This window comes from Schistosoma haematobium, chromosome 2 (genome assembly GCF_000699445.3).
Source record: "Schistosoma haematobium chromosome 2, whole genome shotgun sequence".
NCBI classification, from domain to species: domain Eukaryota; kingdom Metazoa; phylum Platyhelminthes; class Trematoda; order Strigeidida; family Schistosomatidae; genus Schistosoma; species Schistosoma haematobium.
In genome coordinates this window covers 12,674,885-12,694,161 of record NC_067197.1, presented here as the reverse complement: position 1 = coordinate 12,694,161, position 19,277 = coordinate 12,674,885, and the positions used below count along the sequence as shown (strand labels likewise).

At 36.3% G+C, this 19,277-nt stretch overlaps 1 protein-coding gene across 2 annotated transcripts in view; it reads left to right on the top strand.

Moving 5' to 3' along the window:
• Positions 1-19,277, top strand: part of COG2_1 (Conserved oligomeric Golgi complex subunit 2) — a 72,616-nt gene that overhangs the window by 20,583 nt on the left and 32,756 nt on the right. The window contains exons 7-9 of one of the 2 annotated variants that reach the window (XM_051214347.1): positions 498-5,462; positions 8,946-9,176; positions 13,659-13,739. In XM_051214347.1, the coding sequence (XP_051067507.1) occupies positions 498-920 (423 nt within the window). In that variant the 3' untranslated portion in view covers positions 921-5,462; positions 8,946-9,176; positions 13,659-13,739. Of the gene's footprint in view, positions 1-497; positions 5,463-8,945; positions 9,177-13,658; positions 13,740-19,277 lie in introns of those variants that run through there. The other variant, XM_051214349.1, reaches the window with a different exon arrangement.

Genomic DNA, 19,277 nt, shown 5'->3' with positions numbered 1-19,277 from the left:
TGGGATGTCCTACTTCGAAACGTTATTATTAATAATGTGAATTTCCAGTTATTATGTGTGATAGAATAAACTTGGTAGTTTAATTTCCTTACGTTGTAATTTATTTTGGCTATCTTAGTCCCTACATGGGTGTTGATGTTTTTTCTCGAATCAGCTTAGTAAAAAACATCTCACTTTGTCAACATAGGTTATAATATATATACTCATATCAGTGTTTTATTCGGTGACTTGATTTGCGTTGCTTTTTTACTATGTCATCCATGTCCATTATAATAGATTCATTGTACTTCAAATCTTTTTAATAATTTTGTTTGTTCTAAATCTTTTATAATAAGCATCTAGCAAGTATTAGACCTGTTAATTATTGTTCGGTTTCAGCGAAATAGTATGAAGAATAATTGTCATTGAATATTAAGCATTCTTTTTTATTTAGCGCTTATTGTCCAAGATTTTTGATTTTATATATTTTGTTTATTCATTTTTTTCTCGTTACCTAGACCCCAGCCAGTATGGAAATACCGATATTATCTCAACAACCATGTTCACAGTGTAAAGAACGTGAAGCAGAACGGTTGGCTGCAGCTAATGATACTAAAAGAGCTTTGCGAGAACTTGAAGAAAAACTCATAGCTCAATTTAAAGAAGAGAAAGCTACCGCTTTACATTCAGCTCTTGAACAAGCTCAAGCCAGTGCTCGTGAGGCTATTGAACATGAACGTAAATTAGCTCATGATACTTTGGAAGCTGCTGAGGCAAGATTTGCAGAAGTTATTGTTCAGACTAAACGTCGACAGTGGTGTCGTAATTGTCTTATAGAGGCTATCTATCATTGTTGTTGGAATACTTCGTACTGTAGTACACAATGCCAACAGGAACATTGGCAAAAAGAACATAAACGTCAGTGTCGTAGAAAACGATGATTTTCAATGATACTCATACCTTATATATATATATATCAATCTTGTATATAATCTTGTTATTTTGTCTATTCCACATACATGTACATTACTTTTACCCTTGTTATAATTATAATCTCTGATTATGCCACATCAATAATTGTTACGTTTTTTTTCGATTTCTGTTTATTTGTTATTCACAATCATGAATATAGTCAATTTCTTTACCCCATCCCCAAGAAAGAAAAGCATTTCAGTAATTTTTCACTTCAAATCTTTCCGTTTCTCAATATATATATATATATATGTGTGTATAGGCAGCTGTTCATTTCCGATTATCCTTTCTTATAATATACAAATTAATTAAATCGTAATAATTCAGCTTTAAAAATAAAGTCGTACATTGCATAGCCACTATTAATATACTCGTTTGTGTTTATGTGTGTATGATCTATTTTCAATTTACTTTCTTCTAACTTGCGTTTACTTAAAATTGTAGTCTGATTGTGACTGCTTTTTTATTCTTGTATTATAGTCGTTTTAATTTCTTTTCTCATCGTTATATTTATTTATTTAAATATAACTTTTCATGTTATTATGTATGAAAGAATAAACTTGGTAGTTTAATTTCTTTACGTTTTAACTTAATTCTGCTATTTTAGTCCCTACATGGGTGTTGATGTTTTTTCTCGAATCAGCTTAGTAAAAAACATCTCACTTTGTCAACATAGGTTAGAATATATATACTCATTACTTACTTACTTACGCCTGTTACTCCCAATGGAGCATAGGCCGCCGACCAGCATTCTCCAACCCATTCTGTCCTGGGCCTTCTTTTCTAGTTCCATCCAATTCTTGTTCATTTTTCTAATGTCTATTTCCATTTCCCGGCGTAATGTGTTCTTTGGTCTTCCTCTTTTCCTTTGGCCTTTACGATTACATGTGAGGGCTTGTCTTGTGACGCAGTTGGGTGCTTTCCTCAATGTTTGTCATATCCACTTCTAGTGCTTCTTCCTGATTTCTTCCTCCACTGGGATCTGGTTTGTTCTCTCCCACAGTACGTTGTTGCTGATAGTGTCTGGCCAACGGATCAGAGGTATTTTGGGTAGACAACTGTTAAATATTTGTATCTTCTGGATGATGTCTTTCGTAATTCTCCAAGTTTTCACCCCATACAGTAGAACTGTCTTGACATTTGTATTGAAAATCCTGACCTTGGTGTTGGTTGACAGTTGTTTTGAGTTCCAGATGTTCCTCAGTTGTAAATATGCTGCTCTTGCTTTGCTAATCCGCGCCTTCACATCTGCATCAGATCCACCCTGTTCATCAATGATGCTGCCCAAATATGTAAAGGTTTTTACATCTTCCAAATCTTCTCCGTCAATTGTGATTGGATTGATGCATGCTGTGTTGTATCGGAGAATCTTGCTTTTCCCTTTGTGTATATTGAGACCTACTGCTGCTGAGGCTGCTGCCACACTGTTCGTCTTCTCTTGCATTTGTTGTTGCGTTTCGGATAGAAGGGCCAGATCATCTGCGAAGTCTAGGTCATCCAACTGCATCCTAGATGTCCATTGTATCCCATGCTTCCCTTCAGACGTTGACGTCTTCATGATTCAGTCGATCACCAGGAGAAAGAGAAAGGTTGAGAGTAAGCAACCTTGCCTGACACTGGTCTTTACTTCGAACGACTTTGTCAACTGTCCTCCATGCACGATTTTGCAGTGTAATCCACCATATGAATTCTGTATGATAGTGACTATCTTCTGAGGCACACCGTAGTGTCGAAGAAGCTTCCATAGTGTTGTTCTGTCCACGCTATCAAATGCTTTTTCGTAGTCAATGAAGTTGATGTAGAGTGATGAATTCCATTCAATTGATTGTTCCACAATGATCCGTAGAGTTGCGATTTGGTCTGTACACGATCTATCCTTACGGAATCCTGCCTGTTGGTCACGAAGTTGGACGTCTACGCAGTCCTTCATCCTGTTTAACAATACCCTGTTGAAGACTTTTCCCGGTATTGAGAGAAGAGTGATGCTCCTGTAGTTTTCACAGTTGCTGAGATCTCCTTTCTTCGGTATTTTGATCAGAAGTCCTTCTTTCCAGTCTTTTGGTACTTGTTCTTCATCCCAAATCTTATTGCAGAGAATGTGGAGTATCGTTGCAGTTGCCGCTACGTCTGCTTTCAGTGCCTCTGCTGGAATGTTGTCTGGTCCTGCTGCTTTGCCACTCTTGATTTGTCTGATGGCCATGCTGATTTCTTCAATTGTTGATGGGCCAACACTGATTGGGTGATCCGTGGGTGCTGCTTCGATATTGGGTGAGTTCAGTAGGGCCGGTCGATTCAGGAGTTCATTGAAGTGTTCTACCCACCTGTTTTGTTGTTGTTCAATGTTGGTGATTACCTCACCTTCCTTGCCTTTCACTGGTCGTTCTGGTTTGCGGCGATTTCCAGAGAGTTTCTTTGTCGTGTCATACAGTTGTCTCATGTTTCCTCTTGCAGCCTTTTCCGTCAATGTTAGATCTTCCACATATTTACGTTTGTCGGTTCTGATGCTCCTCTTCACTTGTTTGTTTACTTCTGTGTATTCAGCTTGTGCCTTGGTTTTTTCTGCTCTTGTTCGACTGGTATTGATTGCTGCCTTCTTGTTCCTCCTTTCTTGAATCTTATCAAGTGTATCATATCAGTGTTTTATTCGGTGACTTGATTTGCGTTGCTTTTTTACTATGTCATCCATGTCCATTATAATAGATTCATTGTACTTCAAATCTTTTTAATAATTTTGTTTGTTCTAAATCTTTTATAATAAGCATCTAGCAAGTATTAGACCTGTTAATTATTGTTCGGTTTCAGCGAAATAGTATGAAGAATAATTGTCATTGAATATTAAGCATTCTTTTTTATTTAGCGCTTATTGTCCAAGATTTTTGATTTTATATATTTTGTTTATTCATTTTTTTCTCGTTACCTAGACCCCAGCCAGTATGGAAATACCGATATTATCTCAACAACCATGTTCACAGTGTAAAGAACGTGAAGCAGAACGGTTGGCTGCAGCTAATGATACTAAAAGAGCTTTGCGAGAACTTGAAGAAAAACTCATAGCTCAATTTAAAGAAGAGAAAGCTACCGCTTTACATTCAGCTCTTGAACAAGCTCAAGCCAGTGCTCGTGAGGCTATTGAACATGAACGTAAATTAGCTCATGATACTTTGGAAGCTGCTGAGGCAAGATTTGCAGAAGTTATTGTTCAGACTAAACGTCGACAGTGGTGTCGTAATTGTCTTATAGAGGCTATCTATCATTGTTGTTGGAATACTTCGTACTGTAGTACACAATGCCAACAGGAACATTGGCAAAAAGAACATAAACGTCAGTGTCGTAGAAAACGATGATTTTCAATGATACTCATACCTTATATATATATATATCAATCTTGTATATAATCTTGTTATTTTGTCTATTCCACATACATGTACATTACTTTTACCCTTGTTATAATTATAATCTCTGATTATGCCACATCAATAATTGTTACGTTTTTTTTCGATTTCTGTTTATTTGTTATTCACAATCATGAATATAGTCAATTTCTTTACCCCATCCCCAAGAAAGAAAAGCATTTCAGTAATTTTTCACTTCAAATCTTTCCGTTTCTCAATATATATATATATATGTGTGTATAGGCAGCTGTTCATTTCCGATTATCCTTTCTTATAATATACAAATTAATTAAATCGTAATAATTCAGCTTTAAAAATAAAGTCGTACATTGCATAGCCACTATTAATATACTCGTTTGTGTTTATGTGTGTATGATCTATTTTCAATTTACTTTCTTCTAACTTGCGTTTACTTAAAATTGTAGTCTGATTGTGACTGCTTTTTTATTCTTGTATTATAGTCGTTTTAATTTCTTTTCTCATCGTTATATTTATTTATTTAAATATAACTTTTCATGTGTTGTACAGTACTATCTATTCATTTGTATACGATTGATGTGTTGAATAGACGTATTTTCAATTATCTTCTATTAGAAATCACTGATACATATCAAATACAATGAAGTTTTCAAGAGTTTCTTAATAATTTAATCATAATTTTTCATTATCTTAATTGTTAAACTTTTGTGCTTTATTCAATCTGAATTAAGTTATTTCTTTTTCAAAAATGACACTTTCTACACATTTTAGCGGGCGTCGTATTGTATTGTTCACTTCTGATAAATACTGGTGTTTCACATCTATACAAATATACATATATATATATTGATCAACTGTGTTCATATCTTCATTGTTTTGGTTAGAATGAATAATCAAGGTTGTTGATAACGTTAGATTTTAGTTAACTTTCATTAAAGTGTGAATAAGTTGTGTCATTTGATAATAGTCTGAGCTTTTTGGTCTTTCAGCATGCCTACAATTGAAGAATTAAAAAATAATAAAGTGGATTCTTCAATAGAAAACAAAAATTCTAATTTACGGAAATTATTATTAGAGGATACTCTTGATGTTGCTCCTATTGGTCTAACATTCTGTTTTGATCGTGAATCATTTCTAAATGTAAGCGTTTTTTCAAACTACTTTTGAATACATTTGTCTGCTGTGTGAAAATTGATTTTGAAATTTTTCAGTTCAATCCCGATAGTGATGCATATGCATATTATGAAACAATTGTTTGCTAGTTAAAGAATTAGAAATATTTGACCTTCAGATTCTAATTATTAGTATCTAGATTAATATGCATTCATTTCACTGAATAAGAAGTAATGAATCAGTTCTTAATAAAATGTCCAATTTATTTGAAATTAATATCAGAAGGGGTTTTGTGGATATCTCCCGAGGCGGGATCGTGGACACGCGCTGCTGAGGTGTCCCACAGTAGGAAGAAACGGCCGTCCAATGCTTCCAGGTTTTCCATGATGGTCTAGCTTCAATTGACTCATGATCTGAACTATTAAAATTGTTTGAAATTATCAAGTCAAACCTTGGTAATGATCAGTTCTGTTTCCTAACTTTTCCAGTTTATTTGTGTAAGCGCAGATACATAAATAACATGACTAAGCTCTAAAGATATTCACTTCTCAGTAATACAAAATGATGTCCAAAAATGCTATATCTAGCTCCTGACTGTTTAAGTTCTTATCAAATTGGAGTGGTTATTGAATATTCTTTTTTTCTTTGTTGTTTTATGGTAGGGTACAGGTGTTCGTCATTGTCCATTCTAACAATATTAATGGGAGACACAAAGTATATTTTACATAGAGCCCTGTTTAACTTCGCCGTAGTGAAAGTTTCAGTATATACTTTTAAAATTCCATATAATTAGTTTCCTCTAAATCCTTGCCTAGTTTGGTCTTATTCCTTAATCCGATGGTATATATGGCTTTACTGCAAACTTTGTTTATTATCCCGCTATAAGCTTCTCGTCTGGTTTATACATGTCAAATATGACTTTCATTAGCTAACTAGATCCTTCCTATACTTAAAAGTTTCATAGGGTGTAATATTAAGTTTCACACGTATGTATTTATGTTGTCGCACATTACAACGACATAGCAGTTTCAGAAGTCTGCTCAAACTTTTGGGTCACCTATTTTAAATAAACGTATATACTACTAGCACATGATACCACAAGAAACAACTTGTAAATTATTGCTATACTAATTACGGAAAAGCTCGAACAAAGTCATCTTTATTTTTTGTATGTTTTTTCTCTTTGTCTATCATTTAATGAAACAAATATATTTGAATCCACTCATCCTGTATATGGTGTATGAGAAGAAAACCTAGCTGTAGCAGCTGAACTAGTAGGAACATTTCACAGTCGAAGATAGATATTTATTATTTATTTATTTTAACACAGATATTGGTACAAGGGGGCACCAAATACATATGCGCCACATAAATCTCACTTGATATGTGTGAGGGCTGTGGTACTGCCCGGGTGCCCAAACCGACGCAGGTGGTTTTCTTAGGAGGCCACACTCGGTGCCTTCGACCTGAAGGTCTGATCCACAAGGCAGTGGAGCATTCTAAGGAGATGTAGTCCCATGGTAGCCGGTGACGTACGATTGGTTCATACGCCATTTGTTCTTTCGGGATACTGGAGCCCATGTGCACCAGTGGTTTGGAATCAAGGTTTTCCAACTCCCCTAGGTGGATTCTTAATGTCCACCAACCCGGTTAAAACGCCGGACATTCGCTTTTCGTCCTCTTAATTTCGTAAACAACACCACCACGAGAAGGCAATGAGTAGGACTTCCCTGACAGGCTATATACGCGTGGCCATGTGAGAGCATTTCGAGAGGAAGAGCGAACTCTCCCCACTCTCGGCCGTATCAGGGCATTTGGGGGCGAAGATAGATAACGAATACTAAAATTTCTGGAATATTTATAGAGTACTTTTAGATCAATTACAATTCGAAAGCATGATGTACAGAAATTTGTCGCAATATTACACAAGTGATATTAAAAATTCCTTACTGGTATTTGATGCATCAATTATTCATGTCAACAGGAAGTAGTAATAGTGCTTACACAATAAAAGACGAAAAAATTAGACGACAAAGATTCAGAACAATGTGATGGTTATTTCAGTTAGGTAAATGAATAAGTTCATTTACTTCACTATAATAGATTATGAAATCTACAATCATAAAGGGCTCTTGCTACTGCAAACTTACAATTGTCATTACAGAACGATGCAGACCACGGTGTGGTTTTCTCATACTCCGAGTAGCTTTCCACTTCAAAGTAGGTTTTTAACTACAGATCACATATCGTTTAGTTAATTATCTCGATCTGAACCATATTTGATAACTGCAATTAATGGAATGAAGGACTTGAGTTTTTTTTTCTTTATGACTCATTAACTGGATAAAGTTGTCAGGACATCCAAAATTTCTTACCTTGCTATCATTTTTAGTTATATATATATATATATATATATATATATATATATATATATATATATATATATATATATATATATATATATGAACTGTAACTATAGGAATGATCCAACTTCATAATGTACTGAATAAATATTATTTCTGAGAATCATCTTTCACGAAGAGAAGTATAAATGGGTGTTATTATTGTACGTAAACGACTGATGTGGGAAATAGTTAAGGAAAAATTAGAAAAGTCCCTATATATATATATATATATATATATATATATATATATATATATATATATCATACCTTGTGTAATATATTAACACTAGTTTAGTGTTCTACCCGTTAAACTATAACTTTTTGTCTGATCATCCCTGTCTAAAACCGATAGCTTTTGATTGTGTGGTATAGTTGTTAGTATCTGAGTTAGATCATATATAGTGTATGAATATTGATCGAATATACTTTATGTGCTCCGTGTACACAGTGGAAGATTAAGTAGTTTTTGCAATGAATGGAATGTCCACTACTCAAATACAGATTATTGGTGCATGTATGTGTATCAGCAAGTAAAATCAGTTATTCTTTTAGAACAAAAAGCATACAGTTCAATCACTTCCATTAATAATCCACCATTATTTGTACCTCTGGGTATAGTTGATGACTGGTTCGTTGCAATACATATCGCAAGTATTCTTCTACCACACGCTAATGACTGGTTTGTCCCTAAATGCCCTGGTACGGAAGGAATAAATGGCATATGAACCTATTGTTGGTCGCCAGCTATCATGGGACTGCATTTCCTGGCGTTGCTCCACTGCCTTATAGATTAGACCTTTAGGCTCGGTGTTTGGCCCCCTAAACAAAACTATATCCAGAGGGTTTCTAATTTAGGGTCGTCTATTGGTTGAGAACCGAATTCCCTAACCACTAAGCGGTCCATGTATGGCCTTACCATTCATATGGATGTCTTGTAATCTTTGCGTAAATCTGCAAAAATGATGACTAAGGAAGTTTTATGGAATTGTTTTTTGGTATTTGAGGTATATAAAACAGTATGTCGATCTGTCATCAAGTTTTTTTCAACACGTAGCTGTAAAGTAATTTATATTCACACTAGTTCTTTTTTGAAAATATTTTACAGGATGACTTTAAACCGGACGATTTTATTTTGGAGCAACATTGTCGTGGGATATCATTAGAAAAACTTCGTGATGATCTTCTTCAATATTCTAATATTCTTAAGTCCAGTTTAATTGAATTGATCAATCAAGATTATGCTGATTTTGTAAGTCTATCAACAAATCTTGTTGGTTTGGATAAATCAATTGATACAATTGTCACACCATTGAAACAACTACAATCTTATGTATCGGTAAGCTTTTTTTTATTAATTCTCTGCATGTACTGAATATTTGTTCGATATTGTACAACGCGGAGTTTTTGACTTATTCGATTTAGGTATTAGGTTTTAATTAGTGTACATTTATATCTTTGGCCATACCTCATTAGCACAACAAGACGAATAGCAAATTCATAGTAGTTACTTCAATGGTAGTAATATATATAAATAAAGATTACATGTGAGAATATGATACGGGGAAAAAAATTAGTTCTTAGCAAGGAAGGTATAAAGTAATTTTAATCTCACAGTTTAAGGGAAGACAGAGAGTGATAGCTTACTAGTATCCTCTACTCTCATTGGCCATGTTTTGCAGCCGTAAAGTAGGACAGAACGAACTGCTTCCCAGTATACTCGTCCCTTAATTAATAGACGGATATCTCGCCTTCGCCATAGTTGACATAATTTTCACAGATTGAAATCATGAGTCAGTTGAAGCTAGACCACCATGGAAAACCTGGAAGCACTGGGCGGCCGTTTCGTCCTAGTATGGGACTCCTCAGCAGTGCGGTGGTGGTCTAGCTTCAACTGACTCATGATTTCAATCTGTGAAAATTTCGAAAATCTTCACAAACCCCTTCTGATAGTTGACGTAAGTTGGGAAAAGCCAAACGAGCTTTTCGAATCCGTGCATAGATCTCGTCAGACACCAACCCATTAGGGCTGATCAGACTTTCAAGACAAGTAAAGTTGTCAACGCGTTTAACTACTTCACTCCCATCAATGATCTACGGAAATATACGTGCTCGTATTAGATCATGGTTAGAGTCTAAACATGTATTCCAGAACAAGCGGCAGTCTTCTCCTGAGCCTCTCCAACGATTACTGACGGCTGGTTTGATGCAGAGGGTCGCCATGTTAGACGATATCTCTCTTTACTCTTAAAATTAGTGCTCGTTAGAAATAAACGATTGTCTGAGCACAGTTGTAGCAGACGCTCACCATTACCTGTTTGCTGAGCCAGAATACCATACCAGCACATAGATGACGGTTAACAGGAATCCATTCTAATAGTGCTTGTTCTGCCGTCATAGTTAGTGCTATGTCTACACCCACTAGTCCACGATAACTAGTCATCGGGTCGCCAGATAAATGGAGGGTGTATCTCGTCGGTTCTCCGTTTTGTCTAGGTATGGTCAAATGAAGGACCACACAAGGATCCTGTATGAGGGAGGTTATTACTTCCCAGTTCCTCTAGTCATCCTAGAGGAAATTGGGTTAGAGGTTGGTCTTAGTGACCTGAGATCGTGACCGCACTGCCCAAGGGACAACTGCTTGAGGCCCGTCACACACTACATCCTTGTGGTAGCTATGTACTTGTTAAGACCTTACCGCCAGAGACGGAAATCCGTGAGATAAGGCGAGGTGTACATTTTCAGGGTTGACCTTTTCGAACCCTACCCTTCCTTTGCAGCTGCTCTGTTATGCTGGTCGTCTGAGGGAATCACTTTACTGCCATCACACCTGTACAGTCAGTAGTACGACTTCGCCCCCTGACCTTGAGTTTTGTGTTTTTGGTCTTACCTCTCTTCAACCGACATGCCTGGCGTGGTGGGACCTTGTGGGTTGTTCCATCCAGTGTAGTCTAATTGGTTCACCACGATAAAGAAGTCCGACCATCACATCAAGATAGCAGCAAGGGTCGGGTCAGACAATAGCGGAACCTAACACATCTCTCCCTTTTAATTCTGCCATCTTGTCTATTTCTTTTGTACTATTTTCATATTCGGCTTCCTGTTTTGTTCATCTCTGTATGTTTGCTTATGTGAAGTGTGATAACCTCGATCGATGTTAAATGTACCTAACTGAATGCTTCTAATTTGTCTGAGTGGTACTCATTGATGCATATCTTTCAGTAATCCCTATAACTTCTATTCTTTACATTAATTATTTCTAGTGTGAAAGCGGACGTAGTGTGTAATGTAGACACTAGTTACTTTATAGAGTTGATAGGTGGACTGTCGCAATGTAATCTCAGTTTCAAAGATTCGTTTCAAAAATAGTTATTTCTTCGCTTAGAATATTACATAAAATGGTATCATTTGAAAAATAATTCAAGGAACCGTCAAAAATTGTTACTCGTCAATGTTTTTTCAGTGAGATTCAAACTCTTTACCCCACCTTTTTCTTCACTAAAATGAATAATTGTCTTTTGTAAATTGGCAATCAATATTATCTAGGTAACCTAAAATATAATTGTGAGTTGAAAATCATAATCTGTTATTGTATGGAGATACATATTACACCTTGTCAGTAATTGTCTAAAATCGGGAAGTGACGATATTCCGGTTGTCAGAAGTGAAAAATAAGTGACTGGATATTTGGTGTATTAATAAAATTGATTTAATTTCCTAATATACATTCATATACTCAATTTATTAACAAACTGATTTAATCTTCTAAGATTTGGCATATGAATAGAAATATCATTAGTCTAGTCATCTGTAGTCCATTCTAGTAACTTTAACCAATCAAATTCTACTTCATAATAGGTTTTAAATAAAATTCTAAGACAATGTTTTTATCCACTATGTTGTCGTTTAAAATTATAACTACCTACGGAAGAAGATCATTCAAAGTTATTAGTATTTACTAGTATAGGGGTTGTGGAGATTATTAGGTTTTTGGTTGAGATCATGAACCGATTGATTTTAGACTACCTTTGGAAACCTGGAAGCACTGGACAGTCGTTTCGTCCTATTGTGGAACTCCTTAGCAGTGCGCATCCACGATCCCGCTCGCGGGATTCGAACCCAGGGCCTTCGGTCTCGCGCGCGAACACTTAACCTACTGGACCACTGAGTCGGCATCCAATTGTGTTAGTATTTGTTTTACTACTGATTAATGTCTTTTGGTAAAATTAATTTAAAAATCTACGATTTTTTTCTCTGAAAGCATTAATCAATGTTCCATTAAGTAGTTAATTCATAGAAATAAACAACTATTTTCCACTGTATAAATACATTTCACATATATGTATGTATAGGCACACAAGCACACCGTTATTCATAGGCACGATTAGTTTAATAAAACACCGAACTTCCTTATTGTCCACAGTTTATTTTAATCATTATTTGTAGTGTTCAATATGAGCTTTTTTTTTCTCATTTTCATTACAAACCATTTAGTTTTTTTTTAAAAAATTAATATGACATTTTGTAGTGTACACTTACACATCTCATGGGATAGATAAATAGGCACATATATTCTTACACATAAACATGAACTTACTATGCAACATCCATAATGTATGCTTTCATCACAGGATTTTCATTACGCTATTATGGAATGTCTATTTTTATATTTTCAAGATTGATAATCAGAATAGTAGAAAAAGAAGGCAAGAAATAATCGTATGCCTATTTTTCCCTACTCTGATTCATAACTTTTGTAATTGAAGAAGTGTTGCATGCACAACATACTTTGATTTTCAAATTGTAATATAAAAAAAACATTTAGAAACTTTGATACCAAACTTACTGTGAGTAACAGTACACTAGTTGCGTGCATGGAAATATGTAACAATGGTGTTAGTAAGTTAAAATAATGCTTGGAACACAGGACTCCTTAAAATAAGTTTCATTTTCTTGAAAAAAAGGGCAACTCTTTTTATCTTAATACATTTTCTGATTCGATATGTATACAAGTTGATTAATGAAACAATAACTTATCAAATTGCATAATTCCCCTTTGTTGATGTGTACTTGAAAGTAAATCGGCAAGAGAACGTGGGTCGAGGTTTCTGGATAGATTACAGATGTACGCCTTGCTGACGAGTACTAGGTTATTCTGCCAACTAACTCCAACTACCTAATATCTGGAAATATAGTACATATGATGTCGAGTCATTTAGATTAATGGTTACATTATAATTCGATCAGTGGAATTATCGTAATCAAGTGATTGTACATTTTTTGAGCTTCCTGTTCTTAGTGGTTGATCTATTTTTTTGTCTGAAATAGTGATTCTAAATGTCAGATACGGAAATCTTTCTAATTGACCTGCAAGTGTGAGTTTTTCTTTCAACAAACAATCATCTTTGTTAGTTGGTTCGAGCAGTAATCAACACAGAAAGTTTGGCCATGTACGACTTTGTGTACTCTGCTTTGAATAATATTGCGTTAGTACTACTAATACTGCTTGGTTGCCCAAACCGATGTACAAATGGCAGGGTTTGAACCTAGAGCCTGTGGGTTGTAAACTTAGTACTTTAACCATTAAACCACCGCATCACATTGTTATCCTGAGTTCTCCTTTAGCTTCATTCAATAGACTTTAATATACACGATTGTAAAGTTGCTTAGAGTTGTTTACCTTTAGTTATATTATGGTGTATAGTGATCTATTTTCCTTTAAAATTCTATCCATCACGTAATCATAACTTCTTAGAAAGAAAAAAAATCAATATATATTGAGTGTTTATTTAATATTTCATTCTATATCTTTTTTATATAGTCAGTCCTTGATGAACTTGAATCTACTGATCAAGAACTATCAGCTAAGTTGAAATCTCTTCAGCATATAAAAAATGAAAAGGTATACTTAAGTTTCATTTATTCCTACTTTATGTGCAAAATCGATTTGATCAACTTGTCAATCACCAGAATGTTTAAATATATTTTTATGATGACTATATACTGTTAGAGTTGTTTCCTATAATTACTATTGTTTATAATCACATCCAACTTTGCGTATCAAATTTTAAGTAGATCACGATTTCTACGTAACCAGATATATCCATAATTTAAAGTTGCCCCTAAATGCCTTGGTATAGCTGATGGTAAAGTGTCCGTTTTTTTTGTATCAAAGTGTTCTCACATGGCCGCGCGATTACAATCTTTGCTAGGAAAGTTCAGTTCACTCCCTTCTAATAGCAGGAGTATTTTTTTTGAGTGACATTGAAAAGTGAATGTCTGGCACTTAAAACCAGATTATTGAATATGAAGGATCTATTCACACGAGTTAGAAAGCCCTGAATTTGAATTAATCGTGTATATGGGCTCCAGAATCCTGGGAGAACGAATAGCGTTTAAAGCTAATTTGATCACCTAGTACAATAAGATTTTAACTTATGGGGTTGCTCCAATATATATTAAAAAGTACATAAACAAAGTGTTGTTTAATAGTAATCAGTTCTATCAACTGATTGAAATGCACATACAAAAATATTTATGTATTCAGCTGAGCGTAGTAGCGGTAGTGATAGTATCAGTTAGTAAACATGTAAGTAAAATGTTTCAAGATTAGAAATGTGTTGTGTACCAGAAGGAATCTGTTAGCAGTCTCACTATTCTTTTTATTTTGCACTAAATTAATTTTCTAAACACAGTTTTATGTTTTTATTATTGCCATTATTAAATAATGTCTCTTTTATTATATCTTTCCTATCACTTCCTCTTTTTTTATATCTAACTAGTTTTCTTTGTTCTATTTATCAATAAGTAATAATACGTAACCAACAATTCTTATGTTAACCTACTTGTTACTACGGCAACTCGATGTAACAATATCTTTTAATCAATGTTATACGACTTTGGTCAGTAGTAATTGTTGACAGTTAGTTATATATCATTTTTACCTTGTTGTTTTGTTTCTTTCATCTGCATATTTACGTTAATTGAGATGTGTTTACCACGTGTATTTAAAGTAGTGTTTACTTACGCTTATTACCCCTCATCAAGGAGCATAGGCCGCCCGCCATCTATTCTATCGTATTTTATTAGGGTATACAGTTTTTGTTTGTGTTTAACACACTTTCTAATCATTATTCGTTTAACAACTAATGTACAAACTGCACATTTTGTTGTAATGTAACTGGTATGAGCTCGAACATTAGTCTATGTGCTTGTAGTTTATTATTTCGAGCTTAGTGTACGGAGTAAATAGATAATTGCTTCATTAGTAGCCATCATTATGTGTTTAATGGATGAAATATTTACCAGATACTCAAACCTTAAGTAGATGGACTTTCATGGTGAACCATCTCACAAACCTTCAACTTAAATGTCTAATCCATAGAGCAGTGAAGTAATGTCAGATGATGCTATCCAATAAAAAACTAGAGGATCCTAGATCCCACATTCACTACTGGTTTGAAATCAAGGATTTCCAGTTTTCTTAGGTGGGACATCCACTTTCATCCACTTAGTTTTGTAAGGAAACAGCACCATCGTGCTAAGGTAATGAGTATAACTTCCCTGGAAGAGGCCATAATCGCATAACCGTATAACTGGACTTCGAGAGGGAAAGCGGACTCCTACTTTCAGCTGTACTGTTACTTCCTTGATCTGTCTATCCAATAATATACTGGAGAGAAATTGTCTCGATCTAGCTTACGATCTTGACATAATAGGCTAACCTGTTCAACCTTGTGGCTAGAAATTTGTGAGCCCAAATTGAGACTAACGGGCTTAGGCAGAGAGACGATAACGATTCTATCGTCTGATTACTTGATAAATGAAAGAGAAGATGTGTTGACTGAAACACTAATCTATTTACTACTGATTCAGATTAGTGTAAAAGAAAATATATGAATAATTAGATGACTGACACGATCACAACGTACAACTTACTTACTTACGCCTGTTACTTCTCGTGAAGGAGCATAGGCCGCTCACCAGCATTCTCCATCCAACCCTGTCCTGGACAATCCTTTCTAGCTCCGTCCAGTTGTAATTCATCGTTTTCATATCTGCTTCTATTATCCGACGCAATGTGTTCTTTGGCCTTCCTCTTTTTCGCTTCCCTTCAGGATTCTAAGTTAGGGCTTGCCTCGTGATGCAGTTTGACGATTTGTATAATGTATGTCCTATCCATTTCCATCGTCTTTTCCTAATTTCTTCTTCAGCTGGAAGTTGGTTTGTTCTCTCCCACAGAAGGCTATTGCTGATGGTATCCGACCAATGGATGTTGAGTATCTTGCGTAGACAGCTATTTATAAATACTTGTACTTTCTTGATTGTGGTTGTTGTAGTTCTCCAAGTTTCAGCTCCATACAGTAGAACTGCCTTGATGTTGGTATTGAAGATCCTCACTTTGATATTGGTTGAAAGTTGTTTTGAGTTCCATATGTTCTTCAATTGTAGGAATGCGACCCTTGCTTTGCCGATCCTCGCCTTTACGTCTGCATCGGATCCTCCTTGTTCATCGATCATGCTTCCCAGGTATGTGAAGGACTCTACATCTTCCAGAGTTTCGCCATCAAGTGTGATTGGATTACTGTTCTCCGCTTTGAATTTGAGGACCTTAGTTTTCCCTTTGTGTATGCTGAGGCCTACTGATGCAGAGACTGCTGCTACACTGGCTGTCTTCATCTGCATCTGTTCGTGTGTACGTGATAGGAGGGCTAGGTCATCTGTGAAGTCCAAATCGTCCAATTGGTTCTGAGCTGTCCATTGTATTCCGTGTTTTCCTTCAGATGTTGAGGTCTTCATAATCCAGTCGACCACCAGAAGAAAGAGGAAGGGAGAGAGTAAACAGCCTTGTCTGACTCCGGTCCTTACTTGGAATGCATCTGTCAGCTGTCCTCCATGCACTACTTTGCACTGTAGTCCGTCGTATGAGTTCCGGATAATATTGACAATCTTCTCAAGAACTCCGTAGTGTCGAAGAAGTTTCCATAATGTCCTCCTATCTACACTGTCGAATGCCTTTTCATAATCAATGAAGTTGATGTATAGTGATGAGTTCCACTCAACTGATTGTTCGACGATAATCCGTAGTGTTGCAATTTGGTCTGTGCACGACCGATCTTTACGGAATCCAGTTTGTTGATCTCGAAGTTGGGCGTCTACTGCATCCTTCATCCGGTTCAGCAACAATCTGTTGAAGACTTTCCCTGGTATTGACAGTAGTGTAATGCCTCTGTAGTTTTCATATTTGCTCAGATCTCCTTTCTTTGGAATCTTGACGAGGTGTCCTTCTTTCCAGTCCATCGGCACTTGTTCCTCCTCCCAAATCTTTTTGAATAGAAGATAAAGCATGCTTGTGGTTGCTTCGATGTCTGATTTCAGTGCTTCAGCTGGTGTGTTGTCGGGTCCTGCTGCTTTCCCGTTCTTGATTTGTCTGACGGCCATTCTAATTTCTTCCGTAGTTGGTGGATTGACATCTATAGGAAGATCTATGTGTGCTGCTTCGATGTCCGGTGGATTCATTGGAGCCGGCCTATTCAGGAGTTCCTCGAAGTATTCTACCCATCTGTTACGCTGTTGCTGAATTTCGGTGATTTTCCTGCCTTCTTAGTCTTTGACCGGCCTCTCTGGTTTACTGTATTTCCCTGCTAGTTTCTTTGTTGTATCGTGAAGCTGTTTCATATTTCCTTCTCTAGCAGCTTTTTCTGCCGTCGTTGCTAGTTCTTCAACGTATTTCTTCCTGTCGGCTCTAATGCTCCTCTTCACTTGTTTGTTTGCTTCTTTGTATTCAGCTTGTGCTTGGACTTTCTCTGCTCTTGTTCGGCTGTTGTTTATTGCTGCCTTCTCGTTCTTCCTTTCTTTGATCTTGTCCAGTGTTTCTGTAGAGATCCATTCCTTATGATGGTATTTCTTTAGACCGAGAACCTCTTGACACGTTGAAGTTAATGCTTCCTTGATGCCTTTCCAGTTGTCCTCCATAGTAGTTTCTTCTTTTTTCAGTAGATCTTGTAAGGCTTGGAACCTGTTGTTGAGAGCTATCTTGAATTCATTGAGTTTGTCAGTATCTCGAAGGAAGTCTGTATTGAACCTTTGTATTGCTGTTTGTCCACTTGTCCAGTTCTTTTTTAGCTTCAGTTTTAAATTGGCTACAACTAGGTGGTAATCTGAAGCTACGTCAGCACCTCTCCTGGTTCTCACATCTTCCATTGTCCTTCGGAATTTTTTGTTGATGCAAATATGATCTATTTGGTTCTCTGTAGTGTGGTCCGGTGAGATCCATGTAGCCTTGTGTATACGCTTGTGTGGAAATATTGTGCCTCCTATGACCAATTTGTTGAATGCACATAGATTTGCAAATTTTTCTCCATTTTCGTTTCTTTCTCCCAGTCCATGTCGTCCCATAATATCTTCATATCCAGTGTTGTCTATTCCGACTTTGGCATTTAGATCTCCCATCAGAATAGTTAGGTCCTTTCTTGGGCATTTCTCAATGATTGACTGCAGCCGCTCGTAGAATTGATCTTTAATTTCGTCGTTGCTATCATTAGTGGGTGCATAACATTGGATAATATTCATTAAGATCCCCTCCTTCTTTGTTTTGAATGATGCTTTGATGATTCTGGATCCGTGAGATTCCCATTCTACAAGTGCATTTCGTGCTACTTTGGACAGCATAAGAGCGACTCCCTGAGTGTGTGGAGCATTGTCCTCTTCGTGACCGGAGTATAGCAGCATCTCTCCCGTAGCTAGCCTTTTCTGTCCAACTTGGGTCCAGTGGGTTTCGCTGATTCCCAGTACTGCTAAGTTGTATCTCCTCATTTCCATTGATATTTGACTGGTCTTCCCGGTTTCCCACATTGTTCGAACGTTCCATGTACCTATGAAGATTTTTGCTCTGGTTGTTAGAAGGGGCATCGGCCTCGTGGCTTCTGAAGGAACTCGGCTTTCACCATGAAGCGTCATAATTCTTCTAAATGAAGACCTTCTAACTCTCAGGGCAGAGTTAAAATGGTTTGAATTATTTTTTCTGGTAAGCGTTTTTTTAGCGAGTTAGTTTTCTACGGGATGGGGACGCTAACCCCATGCCCAACCCTCCTCCTTTACCCGGGCTTGGGACCGGCAGCAACCCTATAAGAGCTACAGGCGGAGTTACAACGTACAAACAATCAGGAAAATACAATTATGTCTAAATTAGGCATTAGGGCAGAAAAATAGAGGATATGGCAGTGAATCATATATCAAACAAAAGCTTATGGTTTATAGAATAACCTAGGGACAATACTAAATATTAGTATTTTATGAACTTTGAATTAAGTGAATTAATGTCCCGAAAAATAGCCTCCGTTGATCATCATGACTCCTTTATTCCTCTGTTTACATCATGCGCCAAGGCGTATAGTAATTGTATCTAGAACAACAATATTGCTAATTGTAAAGACAAAGA